The sequence below is a fragment of the Rhincodon typus genome, chromosome 40, assembly GCF_021869965.1.
Source record: "Rhincodon typus isolate 14 chromosome 40, sRhiTyp1.1, whole genome shotgun sequence".
Taxonomy (NCBI): Eukaryota; Metazoa; Chordata; class Chondrichthyes; order Orectolobiformes; family Rhincodontidae; genus Rhincodon; species Rhincodon typus.
The window spans coordinates 3,121,118-3,138,677 of record NC_063371.1 but is presented as its reverse complement, the minus strand read 5'-3'; the positions used below and the strand labels follow the sequence as shown (position 1 = coordinate 3,138,677).

The 17,560-nt window shown below is 51.0% G+C and overlaps 1 protein-coding gene across 2 annotated transcripts in view; it reads right to left on the bottom strand.

Moving 5' to 3' along the window:
- The window catches only part of LOC109920256 (rab11 family-interacting protein 1-like), a 35,121-nt gene that overhangs the window by 12,300 nt on the left and 5,261 nt on the right, over nucleotides 1–17,560 (bottom strand). For both annotated transcript variants that reach the window (XM_048618722.1, XM_048618723.1), the window contains exons 3-4: nucleotides 3,946–4,370; nucleotides 788–1,454 (exon numbers count right to left, since the gene is read on the bottom strand). In XM_048618722.1, the coding sequence (XP_048474679.1) occupies nucleotides 788–1,454; nucleotides 3,946–4,370 (1,092 nt within the window). The remainder of the gene's footprint in view (nucleotides 1–787; nucleotides 1,455–3,945; nucleotides 4,371–17,560) is intronic.

Genomic DNA, 17,560 nt, shown 5'->3' with positions numbered 1-17,560 from the left:
AAAGAAAAGGAGGAGGAGAAAGAAGAGGAGGAGGAGAAAGAAAAGGAGGAGGAGAAAGAAAAGGAGGAGAAGGAGAAGGAGAAGAAGAAGGAGGAGAAGGAGAAGGAGAAGAAGAAGAAGGAGGAGAAGGAGAAGAAGAAGAAGAAGAAGGAGGAGGAGAGAAAGAGAGACAGAGAAGAGAGAGAGACTGAGACTGCGATGCAGAGGAATCTGGGTGACCCAGTACATGAATCCGCACAAAGTTACTGGGTAGCTACGGCAAGTGACTAGGAAGGCTAATGGAGTATTATCCTTCATCAAGAGGTGGGGTGAGGGGAAAGAGGTCATTAAAGAGTAGGGACATCTTGTCACATATTCACAGGAACTTAGGACACATCGGAAGTGCTGGGGACAACTGTGGTCTCCTTATGTGAGAAAGGATGGGAGGGCACCAGGAGCAGTTCGGATAAAGCTCATCGACGTGATGGGAAAGGATTGTTTTCACCGCTCCAACGAGACAACTTAGCGAACCCCTCCTCCACCCCCCAACCTTACACTGGAAGGGTGCTGAGCGGCCGCCTTCCGTTGTGCTCCATCGACCATCCCACTGCTCCACCCCGCCCCAAACCACCCGACAACACAAAGGGGGAGGTGGATGGAGCTCAGATCACACGAATAAAAATAACCGAGACGCGAACCGCAGGAGGGTTAAATTCGGACTATTCCTGGGCCCTTGGATGGGGAAACCTAGTGAAGGGGGGGGGGGGAAATGGGCATCAATATTTGCCCCCAAATTGGCACAGCTTACTTGGGTTTGATGGCCGCCATCCTGCTTGCCCACACTGAGGTGCTCGCCGGCTTCTTCACCTCCCCCCGGCCCTCCTCAGACGTCCTGCGGAGCTCCTTCCCCTCAAGGGCTTTGGGAGCCTCTGCTTTCTTGGGGAAGAGGGACATCAGGCCCCCTCTGCTGGCCTCCTCCTTCTTAGCCTGGGGCCTGGGCTCCTCCGGTGTCGCCTCCCCGCTGCCCGCCTGCTCCTCTTCTTCGTTGGCCTCGAAAGGGTTCAGCGACCGCACGCGCTCTTCGGGAGCGGGGCCTGCCCTCCCGACCCCGGGGTCCGGGCTCCCCCCGCCTCTCTCGACCGAGGCAGGGGCCGGGGCGTCGGCCGTGCCCCGGGGAGGAGTCTCCGGCCTCGGGTCCTCTTCGGGGGACGGGGTGTAGAAGCGGCTCCTCGGCTCGGGCCTAGGCTTGGATGGCACAGCCTGGCCTGGCTCCTCTGTGTAGACATGGGAGCCGTTGATGCAGAGGTTGGACTGGGACACCGGGTCGCTCTTGGGCCTCAGGCCCCCCAAGAGTGACAGAGGCTCCTTCCTTGGGTTCCCGGGCAACGCCAGGTCCAGCTGATTGTTGTCGGCGCTGGCCGCCCGCTTGTGGCTCAGAATCTTGGGGACCTGCAGGCCCTTGCCTGAACTCTCCTCTGCAGAACAATAATGTTCAACAACAACAGAAAGAAGAAAACAAAAAAGGACAAGAATTAACCCCTCGTCAGTAACAGAACCCGACCAAAAGGCTGTGGGAGGTGGTGACGTTCTGCTCAACTCAGTGGAGGGTAATGTTGTCAAACTCCCACTCTCTCATTGGAGAGAACTGGCGGTGGTTCAACCCAAGGCCCACTACGTCTTAGAGGAGGAGAGTCCTTCGTGACCACCTCAGCCACCGATGGGAATTGAACCCAACACCCGCGGTGGGATTTGAACCGGCGTTCCCAGGGCTCCGGATCACCCAAGCCCCCCTTGGCACTGCCACGTCTCACCCAGGAGCACGTTTGGCCCCGTGCGCCGACAGGCCACAGGCTTGCCACGAGGAAGGAGGGCGCCTCGTGGTAACGACGACCCAGAAAGGCGCATGGACACCCCACCGCGAAGAACGGAAAATCCGCTCCGGATCCCCGAAAACCTTCCCCCGCTAGACCACCGCTTCCCCCCACCCCCTAGACACTGATGCTTTACAGAGACCCAACCCATTTAGTCCCACTCCTGTACTTTACCACTCCCCGTGCGAAAGGCTCCATGGAAATGGGTCACAGCTCACCTGGGTTTACCTGCAATCCAAGGCCATTTTTGCTCACTTTCAGATCCCCCCCACCCCCCCCGAATTTATTTCCGAGTCAGGACGGCGAGCGGCTAACAGGGGAACTTGCGGGGGAGGGCGGGGTGTTCCCATGCATCTGCTGCCCTTTGTCCTTTCCAAATGGTACGGGCTCGGAAGGGCATAATTTTGAAGCGAAAGGCAGGGGCGCTCTGATGGGATTTGAGGGAATGCAGTCAGAAGGTGGTGGGAATCTGGCAGGGTAGTTGACTCTCGACTTTTAAGAAGCCACTTGGATGAGCACTTGGAGTGCTGTAACGTTCAAGGCTTTCAGCCTACTGCAGCAAAGTGGGACTAGCGTAGGTCATAAGTGTATTTTTGGGGCAGTACAGACCGGATGGGCTGAAGGGCCTCTTCTGTACGATGTGATTCGCAACCTTTCAAGTCAGTAGGTCTGGACAGCTAAACGTATTGACCAACACTCCCAAGTCGTAGAGAGTCAGGATCTTAAGAGTCGTGTCATTTGCAGTACTGGAGGAAGCTCATCGCTTTATCGTAGAAGTACATGATGGGTAACGGAATATGTTAAGATCCGGAGGGAGAAATATCATCCATCTGTCTGAACTAATGTCTCCAACTACCTCCAGTCTGACCTCCCGCCACCTTCCCACAGTCATCGAGTCATACAGCACTGAAACAGGCCCTTTGGGGAGTCAGTACAGACTTGCTGGACCGAATGACCCATTTCCACTCCATGGGGACACAACGATGCTACCCGAAGGTTGCAGGAACAGCAACTCATATTCCACTTGGGAACCCTGCAGCCCAATGTGGACTTCACAAGCTTCAAAATCTCCCCACCCCCTACCGCATCCCAAAACCAGCCCAGCTCACCCCCACCTCCTTGACCCGTCCGTCTTTTCTCCCACCTGCCCGCTCCTCCCACCTCACCGACCAACCTCCACCCCCACCTCCTACCTACCAGCCTCATCCCCGCCTTCTTGACCTGTCTGTCTTCCCTTGACTGACCAACCCCCATCCCAACTCCCGTCCTACACTCACCTTTACTGGCTCCATCCCCGCCTCCTTGACCTGTCCATCTCCTCTCCACCTATCTGCTCCTCTATCCACCTTCCATCATCGCCTCCCCGCCTCTCTCTCTATTTATTTCAGAGTCCCCTTCCCCTCCCCTATTTCTGAAGAAGGGTCCAGACCCGAAACTTCAGCTTTCCTGCTCCTCTGATGCTGCTGGCCTGCTGTGTTCATCCAGCTCCACATCTTGTTATCTCAGACTCCAGCATCGGCAGTTCCTACTAACTCTCACCAATATCCTGCACAGCCACATGATATCCAAGCTTCTATACTTTATGACCTGGCCGACGAAGGCAAGTGTGCCAAATGTCACCTTCACCGCTCTGTCTGCCTGCAACTCCAATAAGGAGCTACGTATGTGCACCCCAACATGCTCCCCAGGTCCTTACCATTAAGTGTGCAAGTCCTGCCCTGGTTTAAATGCAACACCTCACCTCATTTATCTGAATTAAACTCCACCTGCCATACCACGGCCCACTTGGCCCTGAGTTAACATTCTGTCGACCTCTGGTCATCTGAATCCCTGCTGCCTGCTACCCCCCACCCCCTTCACCAAACTCATACCCAGCTCTGCCCACCCACTGTGCCCTGCCAACGCTTGACAACAGAAAGGGGACAAGATTTCTAAAAAATAAGGTTTTAAAAAAAAACAAAGAAACCCCATCCAGCACACTGCACCCTCACTCCTTCCCCACCCCGCCTCCAGTAACCACCCGACATCTCCGGCCAAGCAGGAAATTATTTTCCACTTTAAAAGCGAAACGAGAAAAGGCGCCACGCCAACGCACCTCCCGCCGAGTCGTCCAGGCGTATCTCCGTGAAACCCCCAGCCTTGGCGTTCCCGTGCGGAGAGGACGGGGCGGTGGGAATGACGGACATGGACTGGGAGAGAGAGGTGCGCTGCAGGGTCGACTTGGGCAGGAGCTTCCTTAGCCTGGAGGTGGTGGCCGCCCTGGCAGTCGCTTCGTCCTCCTCATCGCTGTCGCCCACGGCACCGAGGCTGGGCACAATGGCGGACGCAGAGTCCGAGAAGCCGTCCCTTTTCTTGCCCTTGAGCCTGTCCTTCAGTTTCCCCAGGGCGGAGCGGGACTTGTCCTTGGCCGACAGGTCGAACATGCTAGCCGTCATGTTGTTGCGCACAAACTGGATGTCCGCCTCGATCTCGCCCCTCTCCTTGTCTGCCTTCCCAGCTTTGGAGTGGAGTCTGTACCATCTGAACAGGGGAGGGCACACAGAGAGAAACCCATCAGAACGAACCAGCCCCCAGAAACGAAAACAAAATCTCCCACGGTTATGGGATCACATGGCGCAGAGACAGACCCTTCGGCCCAAATATCCCGTGCTGACCAGCTTTCCGAAAGTGAACTAGTCCCATTTGTCTCCGCTTGGCCCACATCCCTCTAAACCCTTCCCATCCTCATACCTGTGCAAACGTTTCATTTAGATAGAACTCTGACAGCTGTTTGGGGGAAGAAACAAACCAGGAGGATGCAGATACAGATACAGTCAGAACACATGAAAGGTATTTGGACAGGTACATGAATTAGGAAAGGTTTAGAGGGTTTATGGGCCAAAAACTAGCAAATGGGACTAGTTTAGCTGGGGAAACCTGGTCGGCATGGACAAGCTGGGCCAAAGGGTTTGTTTCCCTGCTGTACGACTCTATGACTAAGAGCCACAATGACGCCACACGTAAACTGGAGGAGCTACATCTCATATTCCACCTCAGGAGCCTACAGCCCAAAGGCTTCAACATAGAATTCATCAGTTGTAAAATCTCCCCACCCCCAGGCCTCATCCCATGTCCAACCCTCCCTCTCATACCCTCCTCCTTGACCTGACACAACCTGTCCATCTTCTCTCCCACCTACCCGCCCCACCCTTCCCACTGACCAATTCCCCACCGCTGCCTACCTGCACTCACCTATCATCATCCCACCTACCTTCCCCAGCCCCAGCCCTCCTCCTCTCTATTTATTTCAGAACTCCCTTCCCCCTCCCCCATTTCTGAAGAGTCCCAAACCGAAAAGTCAGCTTTCCTGCTCCTCTGATACTGCCTGGCCTGCTGTGTTCCTGCAGCTCCACACTGTTATCTCAGACTCCAGCATCTACAGTTCTTGCTGTCTCCACAATGGGCAGATTGCCGCATGAGGAAAACCTAGACAATATTCTTGGGAATTCAGAAAAATCAGAGGTGACTTAACAAACAAGATCCTGAGGTTGGTCTGGAAAGGATGCGCCTTCTTGGAGGATAGAGCTGTACAGCACCAGAACATGCCCTTCGGCCCACCATGTCTGTGCCAACCATAATGCCATTCTCAACTAATCCCATCTGCCTGCACCTCATCCATATCTCTCTATTCCCTGCCTGTCCATGTGTCTGTCTAGTTGCCTCTTGAATGTTACTATTGTACCTGCTTCTACCGCCACCCCCTGGCAGCATGTTTCAGGCACCTATCACCCTCTGTGTAAAAAAAAACTTGCTGCAGACATCTCCTGTAAACTTTTCCCCTCTCACCTGAAACCTTTGCCCCCTAGTATTTGACATTTCTACTCTGGGAAAGAGATTCTGACTACCCGTGCCCCTCATAATTCGACAGATTTATCAAGTCTCCCCTCGGCCTCCGATGCTCTAGCGAAAACAATCCAAGTTTGGCCAACTTCTCCTTGTAGCTAATACGCCCCAATCCCGGCAACATCCTGGTAAACCTCTTCTGCACCCTCTCCAAAACTCCCACATCCTTCCTATAGTGTGGCGACCAGAACTGCAAACAATGCTCCAAATGTGGCCTGACCAAAGTCTCACACAGATGCAACATGACTTGGCAACTTTTCTACTCAAAGCCCCGACCGATGGAGGCAAACTTGCCATGCGCCTTCTTTCCCACCTTATCCACTCGTGTTGCCACTTACGGGGGCGGGGGAAGCGGTTAGGGATGTCCGCCCCACCATCCCTCTGTATATCAGCACTCCTAAGGGTCCTGCCATTTGCAGTATAGTTTCCTCTTGAACTTGACCTCCTGTAGAATTGGGGGTCACTTTAAAAATAATGGGGTGCCCATTTATTACAGAAATGAGGAAACATTTATTTTCTCTCAGATGGTTGAGTTTTTGGAACTCCTGTCCTCAAACACTAATATTGAGGCAGAATCTGTACGTATTTAAGGGGATGAAAGATTATCTTTGAAGGAAGGTAGAGTGGAGGTTAAAACTCAGCAATCTTATTGAATGGGACAGCAGGCTCAAAGAGCCATTCGGCCTACCCTAACGGCCTGTCCCAGTGCAGCGAATCCTCGGCACTGCTCCGCCAGGATTCAAACCAGGAACCTCAGGATTCAGGGCTCGAGTGCTACCCAATGAACGACAGAGAGCGAGCGTGCATGCGAGAGAGAGAGAGAGAGAAAACGCATGCCACGTTATGGACTAATTGAGTAGGTTTATAGAGGAATCAAGCCTTGAGGCACATGCCTCTACAATCCTTTGTAGAAAGCAGGTTTTCGGTGTACACCTAAAAGCTACACACACAGACCAGGTGTTGAACTTCAATAGTAACCATCCCAGCACACACAAATGAAGCTGCGTGCGAACACTATTTAAAAGGGCAACAACACACTGCAGCACCATGGAACTACGCCAAGAGGAGGAGGCATACCTCTTCCAAGTGTTCAAGGATAATGGATATCCAAAGAACTGGGTCAGGAGATGCCTACAGGAACAGCATCAGAAAGATTTTACACGCCCCGACACACTCATCACACTACCCTACATCAGGAACACATCAGAACTCACCACAAGACTTTTACGACGGCTGGGCATCAGAGTGGCACACAAGCCCACATCAACCCTACGACAAGTGCTCACCCGAACTAAAGACCCACTCCCCACCATGGACAGGACCAATGTCATCTACAAGATCCCCTGCAGAGACTGCGAGAAACACGACATCGGACAAACAGGAAGGAAACTAACAACAAGAGTACATGAACACCAACTGGCTACAAAAAGACACGACCAATACTCACTCATCTCAATCCACATGGACAAGGAGAACCACGACTTTGACTGGGACAACACCAAGATCCTGGGACAGGCTAGGCAGAGACAAGCACGAGAATTCCTAGACACTCCATGAAGCATGCTATTAATAAACACAATGAACTCGATCCCATATACATTCCACTACGGAGGAAACCGGGAAGTGAGGCAATCCATCTCAACGGACCCCAGAGTTTAAAAACCAGGCGGAAAAACACACCGATGCTTCAGAGGCTGCACTGAGGATGTTACCAAGCACAGTAACAAAACACCTGCGGAACAACAAACCAGCTCAGCAAGCCAACCAACCTCAACACACACAACCCGAGCTACAAATCTACTCCAAAACCTTAGGAATCTCAGGCTCCGACACTGTGATGGGAAAGGAGTTCCTCCGACGCTGTTTGCTCCCTCTCTTGGTTGAAAAGATACAGCAGAGTTCACCACACCTCATTCTTTTCTATTCCACGGCAGAATTCAGCTTTTTCTAGTAACCAGTCCAGTGAACCTTCGTTACACTGTCTCTCCAGGACAAGACTTTTTCTTTAAATTCATCCAGGGGATGTGGGTATCACTGGTAAAAGTGACGTTTACTGCCCGTCCCTATTTGCCCAGACGGCTGTTGAGAGTCAACCACATTGCTGTGGGTCTGGAGTCACATGTAAACCCAACCAGGTAAGGATGGCAACTTCGGTCCCTGAAGGACATTTGTGAATCAGATGAGTCTGTCCAACAAATCTGCATAGCCATCTCAAATTCAAATTTTCACCATTTGCTGCGGCAGGATTCAAACCCAGGTCCCCAGAACATTACCTGGGTCTCTGCGTTAGCGGTCTGGTGATCACAGCACTAGGCCTTCACCTCCCCTAATTTCCTTCTTTGGATCAAGAGGCCGACACCCCTCAGCAATGGTGATCAAAGCTGACAAACCGTACAATATCCAACCTGATATTCGTTATTAACACCCTTTACCTAGTGAGTGGCTTAAACATGGAACTCACTATCACAGAGCAATTGCATAAAGGCACTTCGTTTTTAAAAACAAAATTGGCAAAGGGGACGAAGAATTAGGAGGATACAAAAATTGCTGGAGAAGTGGGGAGCATGTTGCTGAAGTTTGTTACTCTCCACCACTCAGGACAAACACCAGGGGGAGCTGATGGCCCAGTGATATTATCGCTAGACTGTTAATCCAGAGACTCAGGTAATGCTCTCGGGACACAGGTTCGAATCCTGCCAGGGTAGGTGATGGAATCCGAATTCAATAAAAATCTGGAATCAAGAGTCTAAATGATGACAATGAATCCATTGCCGATTGTTGGAAAAACCCATCTGATCCACTTCCCCTTTAGGGAAGGAAACTGCCATCCTTACCTGGCCTGGCCTACATGTGACTCCAGACCCACAGCAATGTGGTTGACTCTTAAATTGGGTAATAAATGCTGTCCCAGCCACTGAGCCCACATCCTGTGGATAAACTTTAAAAAAAAAACACAAGAAACTATGAGGTTGTACAGGATATTGGCAAGGCCTCTTCTGGAGCACTGTGTCCAGTTCTGGTCCCCCACTTACACAAAGGATATTATTAAACTGGAGAGGGTTCAGAAGAGATTTACCAGGAAGTTGCTGGGAATGGAGGGTTTGAGATATAGGGAGAGGCTGGATAGACTGGGATTTTTTTCACTGGAGCATAGGAGGTTGAGGAATGGACCTTATAGAGGTTTATAAAATCATGAGGGGCATAGATAGGGTTAACGGTAGGTGTCTTTTCCCAAGGGTGGGGGATTTTAAGACTAGGCATATTTTTAAGGTGAGAGGAGAAAGATTTAAAAAGGACACGAGGAAGAACTTTTTTTTTTAAACACAGTGGTTTTTGTGTGGAATGAACTTCCAGAGGAAGTGGTGGATGTGGGGACAGTTACAACGTTTAAAAGACATTTGGAGAAGTACACGAATAGGAAAGGTTTGGGGGGTTGGGGGGGGGGGGGTGGGGGGGGGGAAGGGGCAGCGGGGGGGGGGGGGGGGGGGGGGGGGGGGGGGGAGGGCGGGGGGAGATATGGGCCAGGAGCAGGCAGGTGGGACTAGTTTAGTTGGGATTATGGTCAGCGTGGACTGGTTGGGCCGAAGGGCCCGTTTCTGTGCTGTATGTCTCTATGACTCCAATTCCAAATGCACAACAATGTGTGAAAAGGTTGATTTAATACTTCAGCCGGAGGTCAACTTCCAAGCAACCAACATCCTCTCCTCCTATGCAGGATAAATTGTTGCGGGAGTCTGAAATGTGGAATTCTTGCATTTTGTCCTGGTGAGGGCGGGGTGAAAACATTCGAATAGCTCTGTGCTGCCCAGCGACTGTAATACATAAGTAGCGAGGGCAGAGACAGTGTGACACAGAGCGCAAAAACATCAAATCTCCACTGTAACGTTCTAGGCAACTTTCACTGGGTTCTTCTCAAGAGGGGAGCCTCCAGTAAAGGGCACCTGCCTACTTTCCCCAAGATGGCAGAATTAGCATCACACTATCGGGGGAAAGAAATTGACAACCGCTGTCGAGTAATCAGAATGGAGAGTTGTATTCCCCAACGTCAATCCTCAAAATGAAAACATACAACAGTTTACAGGAGTGATGCTGGGAAGAACCTGCCAATTCATCGAGAAGACGACCAACGACTACATATCCTGGCAGTCGGACCGAGGTCCCTGCAGGTGAAACATTATCTCTGACAATACCGTGACTATCATATCTTTCTGCTTTCGAGAAGAGACAGAGTGTCTCACATTACCAGGATGCCAGGCACAAACTTGCAGCAAATCTCCCTGTGCCCCCGCCTCTCTCTCTTCCCACCAACCCCCCCCCCAACCCACACCCACCTCTCGAAAGGTGCTGATTAGAGGGCACAGCGCCACGCAAGGGCCTTGGAGTGGAGTCTGCATTCCCTGCTGCATATTCCAAGCAAATCTCACATTTCAGACCAGGTTCAGTTATCAGCAGATCACAAATTCTTCTTTGTTAACTCGGCTCCACAGAAACTGAAGCACAGAGGCGGAGCAGGAAAAAAAATGCCGCTTCATCGCCGAGAGATTATAATCACACAAACTATTCAGCTCACAACCTATTCACAGGAGCGGATAGAGGCCATTCAATCCCTCTAACCTGTACCAACATTCAGATGAATTGTGGTCAACCTGTCCCCTAACCTCAACCGGAGATATTTAGTAGATCAGTTTAACTTTTTAAATTTATTACTTCTGCGTATAGTAAACATCAGTTTCATTGCCAAAACCAAATCTGCAGTCATCAATGGTATTATCACCACTGAATCCCCCACTATCAACATCCTGGGGGTTATCATTGACCAGAAACTGAACTGGACCAACCTATATAAATATTACAGCTACAAGAGCAGGTCAGAGGCTGGGAATCCTGCAGCGAGTAACTCCCCTCCTGACTCCCCTCCACAAAGCCTGTCCCACCATCGACAAGGCACAAGTCAGGAGTGTAATCGAATACGCCCCACTTGCCCCGGATGGGGGTAGCTCCAACAACACTCGAGAAGCTCGACACCATCCAGGGACAAAGCAGCCCCCTGTTCGATTGGCCCCACATCCACAAACATCCCACTCCCCCCACCACCGACGCTCAGTCACAGCAACGTATACCGTCTACAAGATGCACTGCAGCGACTCACCGAGGCCCCTCAGGCAGCACCTTCCAAACCCACGACCCACTTCCATCCAGAAGGACAAGGGGCAGCAGGTACATGGGAACACCACCCCCTGCAAGTTCACCCTCCGAGCCCCTCACCGTCCCCGACTTGGGAAATATATCGGCCGTTCCTTCAGTGTAACTGGGTCAGAATCCTGGAACTCCCTCCGAGGGCATTGTGTGGGGGTCCCTACATCACACGGGACTGCAGTGGTTCACCCCCACCTTCTCAAGGGGGGAAACGGGGCAATAAAGGTTGATCTTGCCAACGACACCCATGCCCCGAGTGAATTTGTGAGAATGATTTTAAAAATAATAAACAGTGCCAACAGGTGGATTCTGGAAACCAAACCACACACCTAAAACATTCTGTCTCCGTATGTCATTTCCAGTACCCAGGGTAGTCTCCTACACACCTCAATAGCAAGAGGTACTGAAGGGAACGACTGTGCCCCCTGGTCCAGGGACAGGGCAGAGGTGTGCCGAGAGACGGTGGTGCTGTGAGAGTGGAGAACACATCTGGCTTTTCGTTTCAGGACTTGGTTTCAGTGTTGAATACACACTGGCCATCATCAACATGCCTTTGCCTGCTCGTGATCCAGATCCTACGGTGTTTCATCAGCAAACAATCTTTGGAGGAACGTACTCTGCTTACGTGACAAACCAAGCCGAGGGCAGGGTAAACAGGAGGTGGTTCTTAAACAAAGGAAGGTCGCAACTAGCTCTCGTGTTTGCATGTAACCGGTTTCATCCCAACAACGGAGGTACCGACACTGTCTCTCACCCTGTCTCCCTTCTGCCACAAACATAAACCAATATGGCACAGGTGAATAGAAACAAGTAGTTCTGAGGAAGCCTCGCCGGACCCAAAATGTTAACTCTGATTTTTTTTTTCCCTCTCCACAGATGCTGCCAGACCTGCTGAGCTTTTCCAGCAACTTCTGCTTTTGTTCCTGATTTACAGCAGTCGCAGTTCTTTCGGTTTTTATGGTACAGGTACAGGTGAACCCCATGTTGCAGAGATTAAGCAAAAGACCATTAAACATACCAGAATGTTTTCCAGCCCTATCCCCATACACACAGACACACAAGGATCCCTTACATCTACCTGGTACAGGAGTCAGTAGTTGGGGGGGGGGGGGAAAAGAGAACAGAGAACACACTTTTTTGCTGAGACAAGACCAGCAACAAGGAGACTCTAGTGTCTCCTCAGGCTTCCCAGCTCTTGAAACAAAACATTAAGAGCAGCAGGAGCAGTCCCATGACTTAGAGAATAGGGAGACGCTCACTTAAAACTTAGAATGTAGTGAAATTTCTTTTCCCAGAGGGTAAGGACTGTCTGGCACCCTTTACCCCAGAGAATTGCGGAGGCTAGATCACTGGAAGTCTTCAAAAGACGAAGGAGATAGATTTTTATGAAATATCAGGGACTTTAAAAATTAATTCATTTGTTGGATGTGGGCGGCACTGGCCAGGCCCAGCATTTCCTGCCCGTCCCTAGTTGCCCCCTTGAGAAGGTGGGGGTAAACCACTGCAGTCCCGTGTGATGTAGGGACCCCCACACAGTGCCCTCAGGGAGGGAGTTCCAGGATTCTGACCCAGCGACACTGAAGGAACGGCCGATATATTTCCAAATCGGGAATGGTGAGGGGCTCGGAGGGTGAACTTGCAGTGGGGTGGTGTTCCCATGCACCTGCTGCCCCTTGTCCTTCTGGATGGAAGTGGGTCGTGGGTTTGGAAGGTGCTGCCTGAGGGGTCTCGGTGAGTTGCTGCAGTGCATCTTGTAGACGGTACACACTGCTGTGACTGAGCGTCGGTGGTGGGGGGGGCAGTGGGATGTTTGTGGATGTGGAGCCAATCGCGCGGGGGGCTGCTTTGTCCCTGGATGGTGTCGAGCTTCGAGTGTCGTTGGAGCTGCCCCCATCCGGGGCAAGTGGGGAGTATTCCATCGCACTCCTGACTTGTGCCTTGTCGATGGTGGGACAGGCTTTGGGGAGTGAAGGGTGAAGAGAGGTGGAGACATGCGTGAGCCTCAGCTACAACCTTATCGTATGGCAGTGCAGACTTAATGGGCCCAATAGCACATTCCTGCTCTTGTTTCTTAAATACAAAGGCACATACTTTTGAAACAGGATCGGTAGCTCTTCACGTTCAGGGACACAGTAGCCATTGGCGCACCCAGTGATGGTATTTCAGTGATACTACCCCCTCCCATCCAGACAGAGACAACACTGCTCACATCTCAAGGCACATCTGAGCACCAGGCAAAGTCACCTAGATGCGTAACTCTCCGAAAAGTGGGAGTTTAACAAAACCAGCAGTGAACAACAGCCAGAGGCTAAGACACCGAGATTAGACACCAAACCGAAACCAGGAGAAACATGGAAGAAAAGGGTTTGGCTTTTGGAGGAGGGCATTAGTAAGGGGAGCCAAGGCAGCTGAAGACTGAATCAGAGGATCCCAGAATCTGGAAAATCCCAGTCACAGCGAACGGTATGAATGCAGCCTTATGCTGAAGGAGGGAGTGCAAGATGTAGGCTGGAAGGGGCTGCCAGTGTGCACACCTGAAAGCATGAGAGAGTGACAGTGCGTACAGACAGACACACACACACGCCCTACTTTCTTGTTGCTCCTTAGTATGCAGTACAGGGTCAGTCCCTTCCCCCAGGTGCTGATCTGGATCAGTGTGCAGAACAGCAGAAGAAAGTGAGCTGCCTTTTTTACATGTGTTGTTTGGTATGAGAGACGCCTGTGCGGGGCCCTTGTATTTGTTTATACAGCAAGGCCTTCGCACAGTTTTCCACTGTGCAAGAGACAGAGACAAAAAAAAACACACAAACAGCAGACTGCTGAGGCACAGGGCCAGTACCCTGACAAAACACATGCAACGCTTTTGTTACTCATTACAACATTTGGGAAGAATTCTTTTGAGTCAGCTCCATGGAAGAGGGGGTCAGGCTCAGGCAGGTTTACAACAGCAGATCCTGGCCCCCAACCCCGTCCCCTCTACACCTGAGTTATCCCAGTCCACGCTCTGTCCCAGGATGGTCACAATGGGTTGTTTTTCTGGCATGGTCTACAAAGCCAGGGACAAAAAGGTATTCAGGATCATTTTAAAAAAAAAGAGACAGGTCAGTCAGCGAAGGAAGTAAACAGCGTGCTGCAAAACCTAATTACAACTCATTCCTCAACTGGTGACCTTTAAATCTTTTCACAAAAAGACAAATCTTGTGGTTAGGCACCCTTCGTTTCAGTTTGACTGTAGGGTGAGGGATCATTCCGTGGAGATCACTCGCATCCGAAAACAGGCTACTCTGCCCGTCTAGTCAATGCCGACCGGCAATCCTCCTCCCATCCACCTCTTCCCTCATCCTAGGATACACCTCCGTTTCTCCCCTCCAACGACACCCTGCTGCAGAGAGAGTTCCATGCCCACTACCTCTGACTGAAGGCCTTAGACTTAGGAGAGACTGCTTAATGCTTATTGCAAGCCTAGTTCAGGGTCTCACTTCCCAGCCTTATCCCACCAACTCCAACATGGTTCACACCTCTACCCTGGTCCAGAACCAGGGGTCACCATCTAAGGATGCGCAGGAGGTCATTTTCAGACTGAGGAAGGAGAAGAAACCTCTTGATTGAAGGTGGCGAACCTGTGGAATTCTCTAACACAAAAAACAGCGGAGGCTGAAACACTGGGGAGGCAATGGCCTAGCGGTATTATCGCTGGCCTGTTAATCCAGAGACCCAGATAACGTTCTGGGGACCCGGGTTCGAATCCCAACACGGCAGACGGTGTTATTTGAATTCAATAAAATATCTGGAATTAAGAGTCTAATGATGACCGTGAATCCATAGCCAATTGTTGGAAAAAACCCATCAGGTTCACCAATGCCCTTTAGGGAAGGAAACTGCCATCCTTACCTGGTCTGGGCCTACATGTGACTCCAGACCCACAGCAATGTGGGTGACTCTTAACTGCCCTCTGGGTAATTAGGGATGGGCAATATATGCTGGCTCGGTCGGGCGATGCCCTCATCCTATGAATGCTTTTTTTGTTCAATTCATTGTACAATTTTAGGAGAATGAGTTGGATAAAGCACTTGGTGTTAAAGGGGCGAAAAGACATAGGGAAAGGTAGGAACAGGTTATCAAGCTGGACGATCACCATGGTCATTGTGAATGTTGGAGTAGGCCTCAAAAGGCCAAATCCTGCTTCTATTTCCTCTGTTTAACAACATTAGAAACCTCCAGCAGCTTACTTGAAACGAACTTATCGAAAAGTTGTTGCAGTGCAGAAAATCCAACCTTTTTTCCCCCTCAGTTACGGACTTTTGACTGTTCTCGTGACAATGGCAGATGGAACATCAAGCGGCTACATCCATCCTGTTCCAGGATTCTGACCCACAAAGAACGGCCGATATATTTCCAAGTTGGGGACGGTGAGGGGCTCGGAGGGTGAACTTGCAGGGGGTGATGTTCCCATGTACCCGCTGCCCCTTGTCCTTCTGGATGGAAGTGGGTCGTGGGTTTGGAAGGTGCTGTCTGAGAGGCCTCGGTGAGACGCTGCAGTGCATCTTGTAGATGGTACACACTGCTGTTACTGAGCGTCGGTGGTGGGGGGAGTGGGATGTTTGTGGATGTGGGGCCAATCGAGCGGGAGGCTGCTTTGTCCCTGGATGGTGTCGAGCTTCCCGAGTGCTGTTGGTGCTGCCCCCATCCGGGGCAAGTGGGGAGTATTCCATCATATTCCTGACTTGTGCCTTGTTGATGGTGGGACAGGCTTTGGGGATCCTGAAGGCAGTGAGCATTGACCCATGGCGTTGAAGCACGCATTTCAACACCAACCATAATCGCTGGCAAACGATCGACTGGAAAGATGAGGAAAATGGTCTCCAATTCAGGATGGCGAGTGGCGTGAAGCGGGTGGTGTTCCCACGTATCTGTTGCCCGTGGCCTTCTAGATAGATCGTGGAACGTACTGGTGAAGGAACCTTGGTGGGTTTCTTTGCTGGAACACACTGTGCAACTGAGCATTGGGGTGGGGGGGAACTTGTATCTCCTTATGAGGCTCCAAGTCAAGTTTTGTGATGTTCCTGTCAAGAACCTTGGAATGTTTCATTACCTTAAAAAGGCACCAACTACTCTCGCTTTCATTGGTTAGTCTGACGTGGCCTTGAGGCGTGGTACACTGGGCACTAAGACCATGATTGACTCAGACATTGGGTCACTGCTCCTCAAGCAGAAACTGAAAAGCCTTGGCGAAGAGTTCATTCTATAGCCCACAAAGAAGCATTACGTCAGCCAAAGTCCACACTGCTCGTTGTGAACGCAGTGTTAATTATAAATTCCAGGCTCTGTTTGCCTTTCGGGGAGGTGCCCGTTTACAACCGCCCAGCAAACACACATTTATACCCAGCACACTGCGTTTCCACAACAAAAGCAGACAGCTGAGCCTGTTATCAGGGATTGCGGAGGCCTTGTGGAACACAGAAAAACGCTGTTGACTAGGACTATCAATGCGCACCCAACTACTTCCCCCGAGTTGTTCTCAAGCTCCCTCCTGGTTTGAACGGATGCAAAAGCTGCCTCCCTACGGCTGGAAGAGTTGCAGGAAACCCCCCCTCCCAAGAAACACGGACAATCAATATTCACAGCTTGTCACCATGTCCCATCCCTTACACCCACTCCAGATGGGAGTGAATGCTGTTGAGCTGAAGGCTGCAAAATTCAACAGGATCGGGGCCGATCTCAATGCTATTTCCTCAGCAACTTAGCCTTGATGTCTTTAAAACTTAGAAAGCTATTAATCTCTGCCATGACTGGAACTCCACTGCGTTCCTGGGGTAGAGAACATCATAGTCTGCCCACCCTCAGAGTGAAGAAATTCGTCCTCATCTCAGTCCTAAAGAGCTTCCCCATATACTTGGGCCATAACCATTGGTTCTGGATTCACCTTTTTCAGCATCCCCTAGTTCTGAAGCGCTTGAAATCAAGCAGGCAATGGCCTAGTGGTATTATCGCTGGATTATTAATCCAGAAACCCAGATAACTTCTGGGAACCCAGGTTTGAATCCCACCACAGCAGATGGTGGAATTTGAATTCAATAAAATATCTGGAATTAAGAATCTAATGATGACCATGAATCCATCGCCGATTGTCTGAAAATCCCATCTGGTTCACTAATGTCCTTTAGGGAAGGAAACTGCCATCCTTACTGGTCTGGGCCTACATGTGACTCCAGACCCACAGCAACGTGATTGACTCTGAACTGCCTCTGGGTAATTAGGGACGGACAATAAATGCTGCCAGGCCAGCGATGCCCTCATCCTGCGAATGAATAAAGGAAAAAAAAAAGTGCGCCTCCAAGGAATCCTACCAGAATTGTGGCCAATGGAAATCAGGAGGTTGGAGTCAGAACAGGGAAGTCAGTCATCTCAGCTCCAGGACATCTCTGCAGGAGTTCCTCAGAGTAGTGTCCTAGGCCCCAACCATCTTCAGCTGCTGCATCAATGACCTACCCTCCATCGTGAAGGTCAGATTTTGGCCGATGATTGCCCAATGTTCAGCCCCATCCAGAAGGACAAGGGGCAGCAGGTACATGGGAACAACACCCCCTGCAAGTTCACCCTCTGAGCCCCTCACCGTCCCCGAATTGGAAATA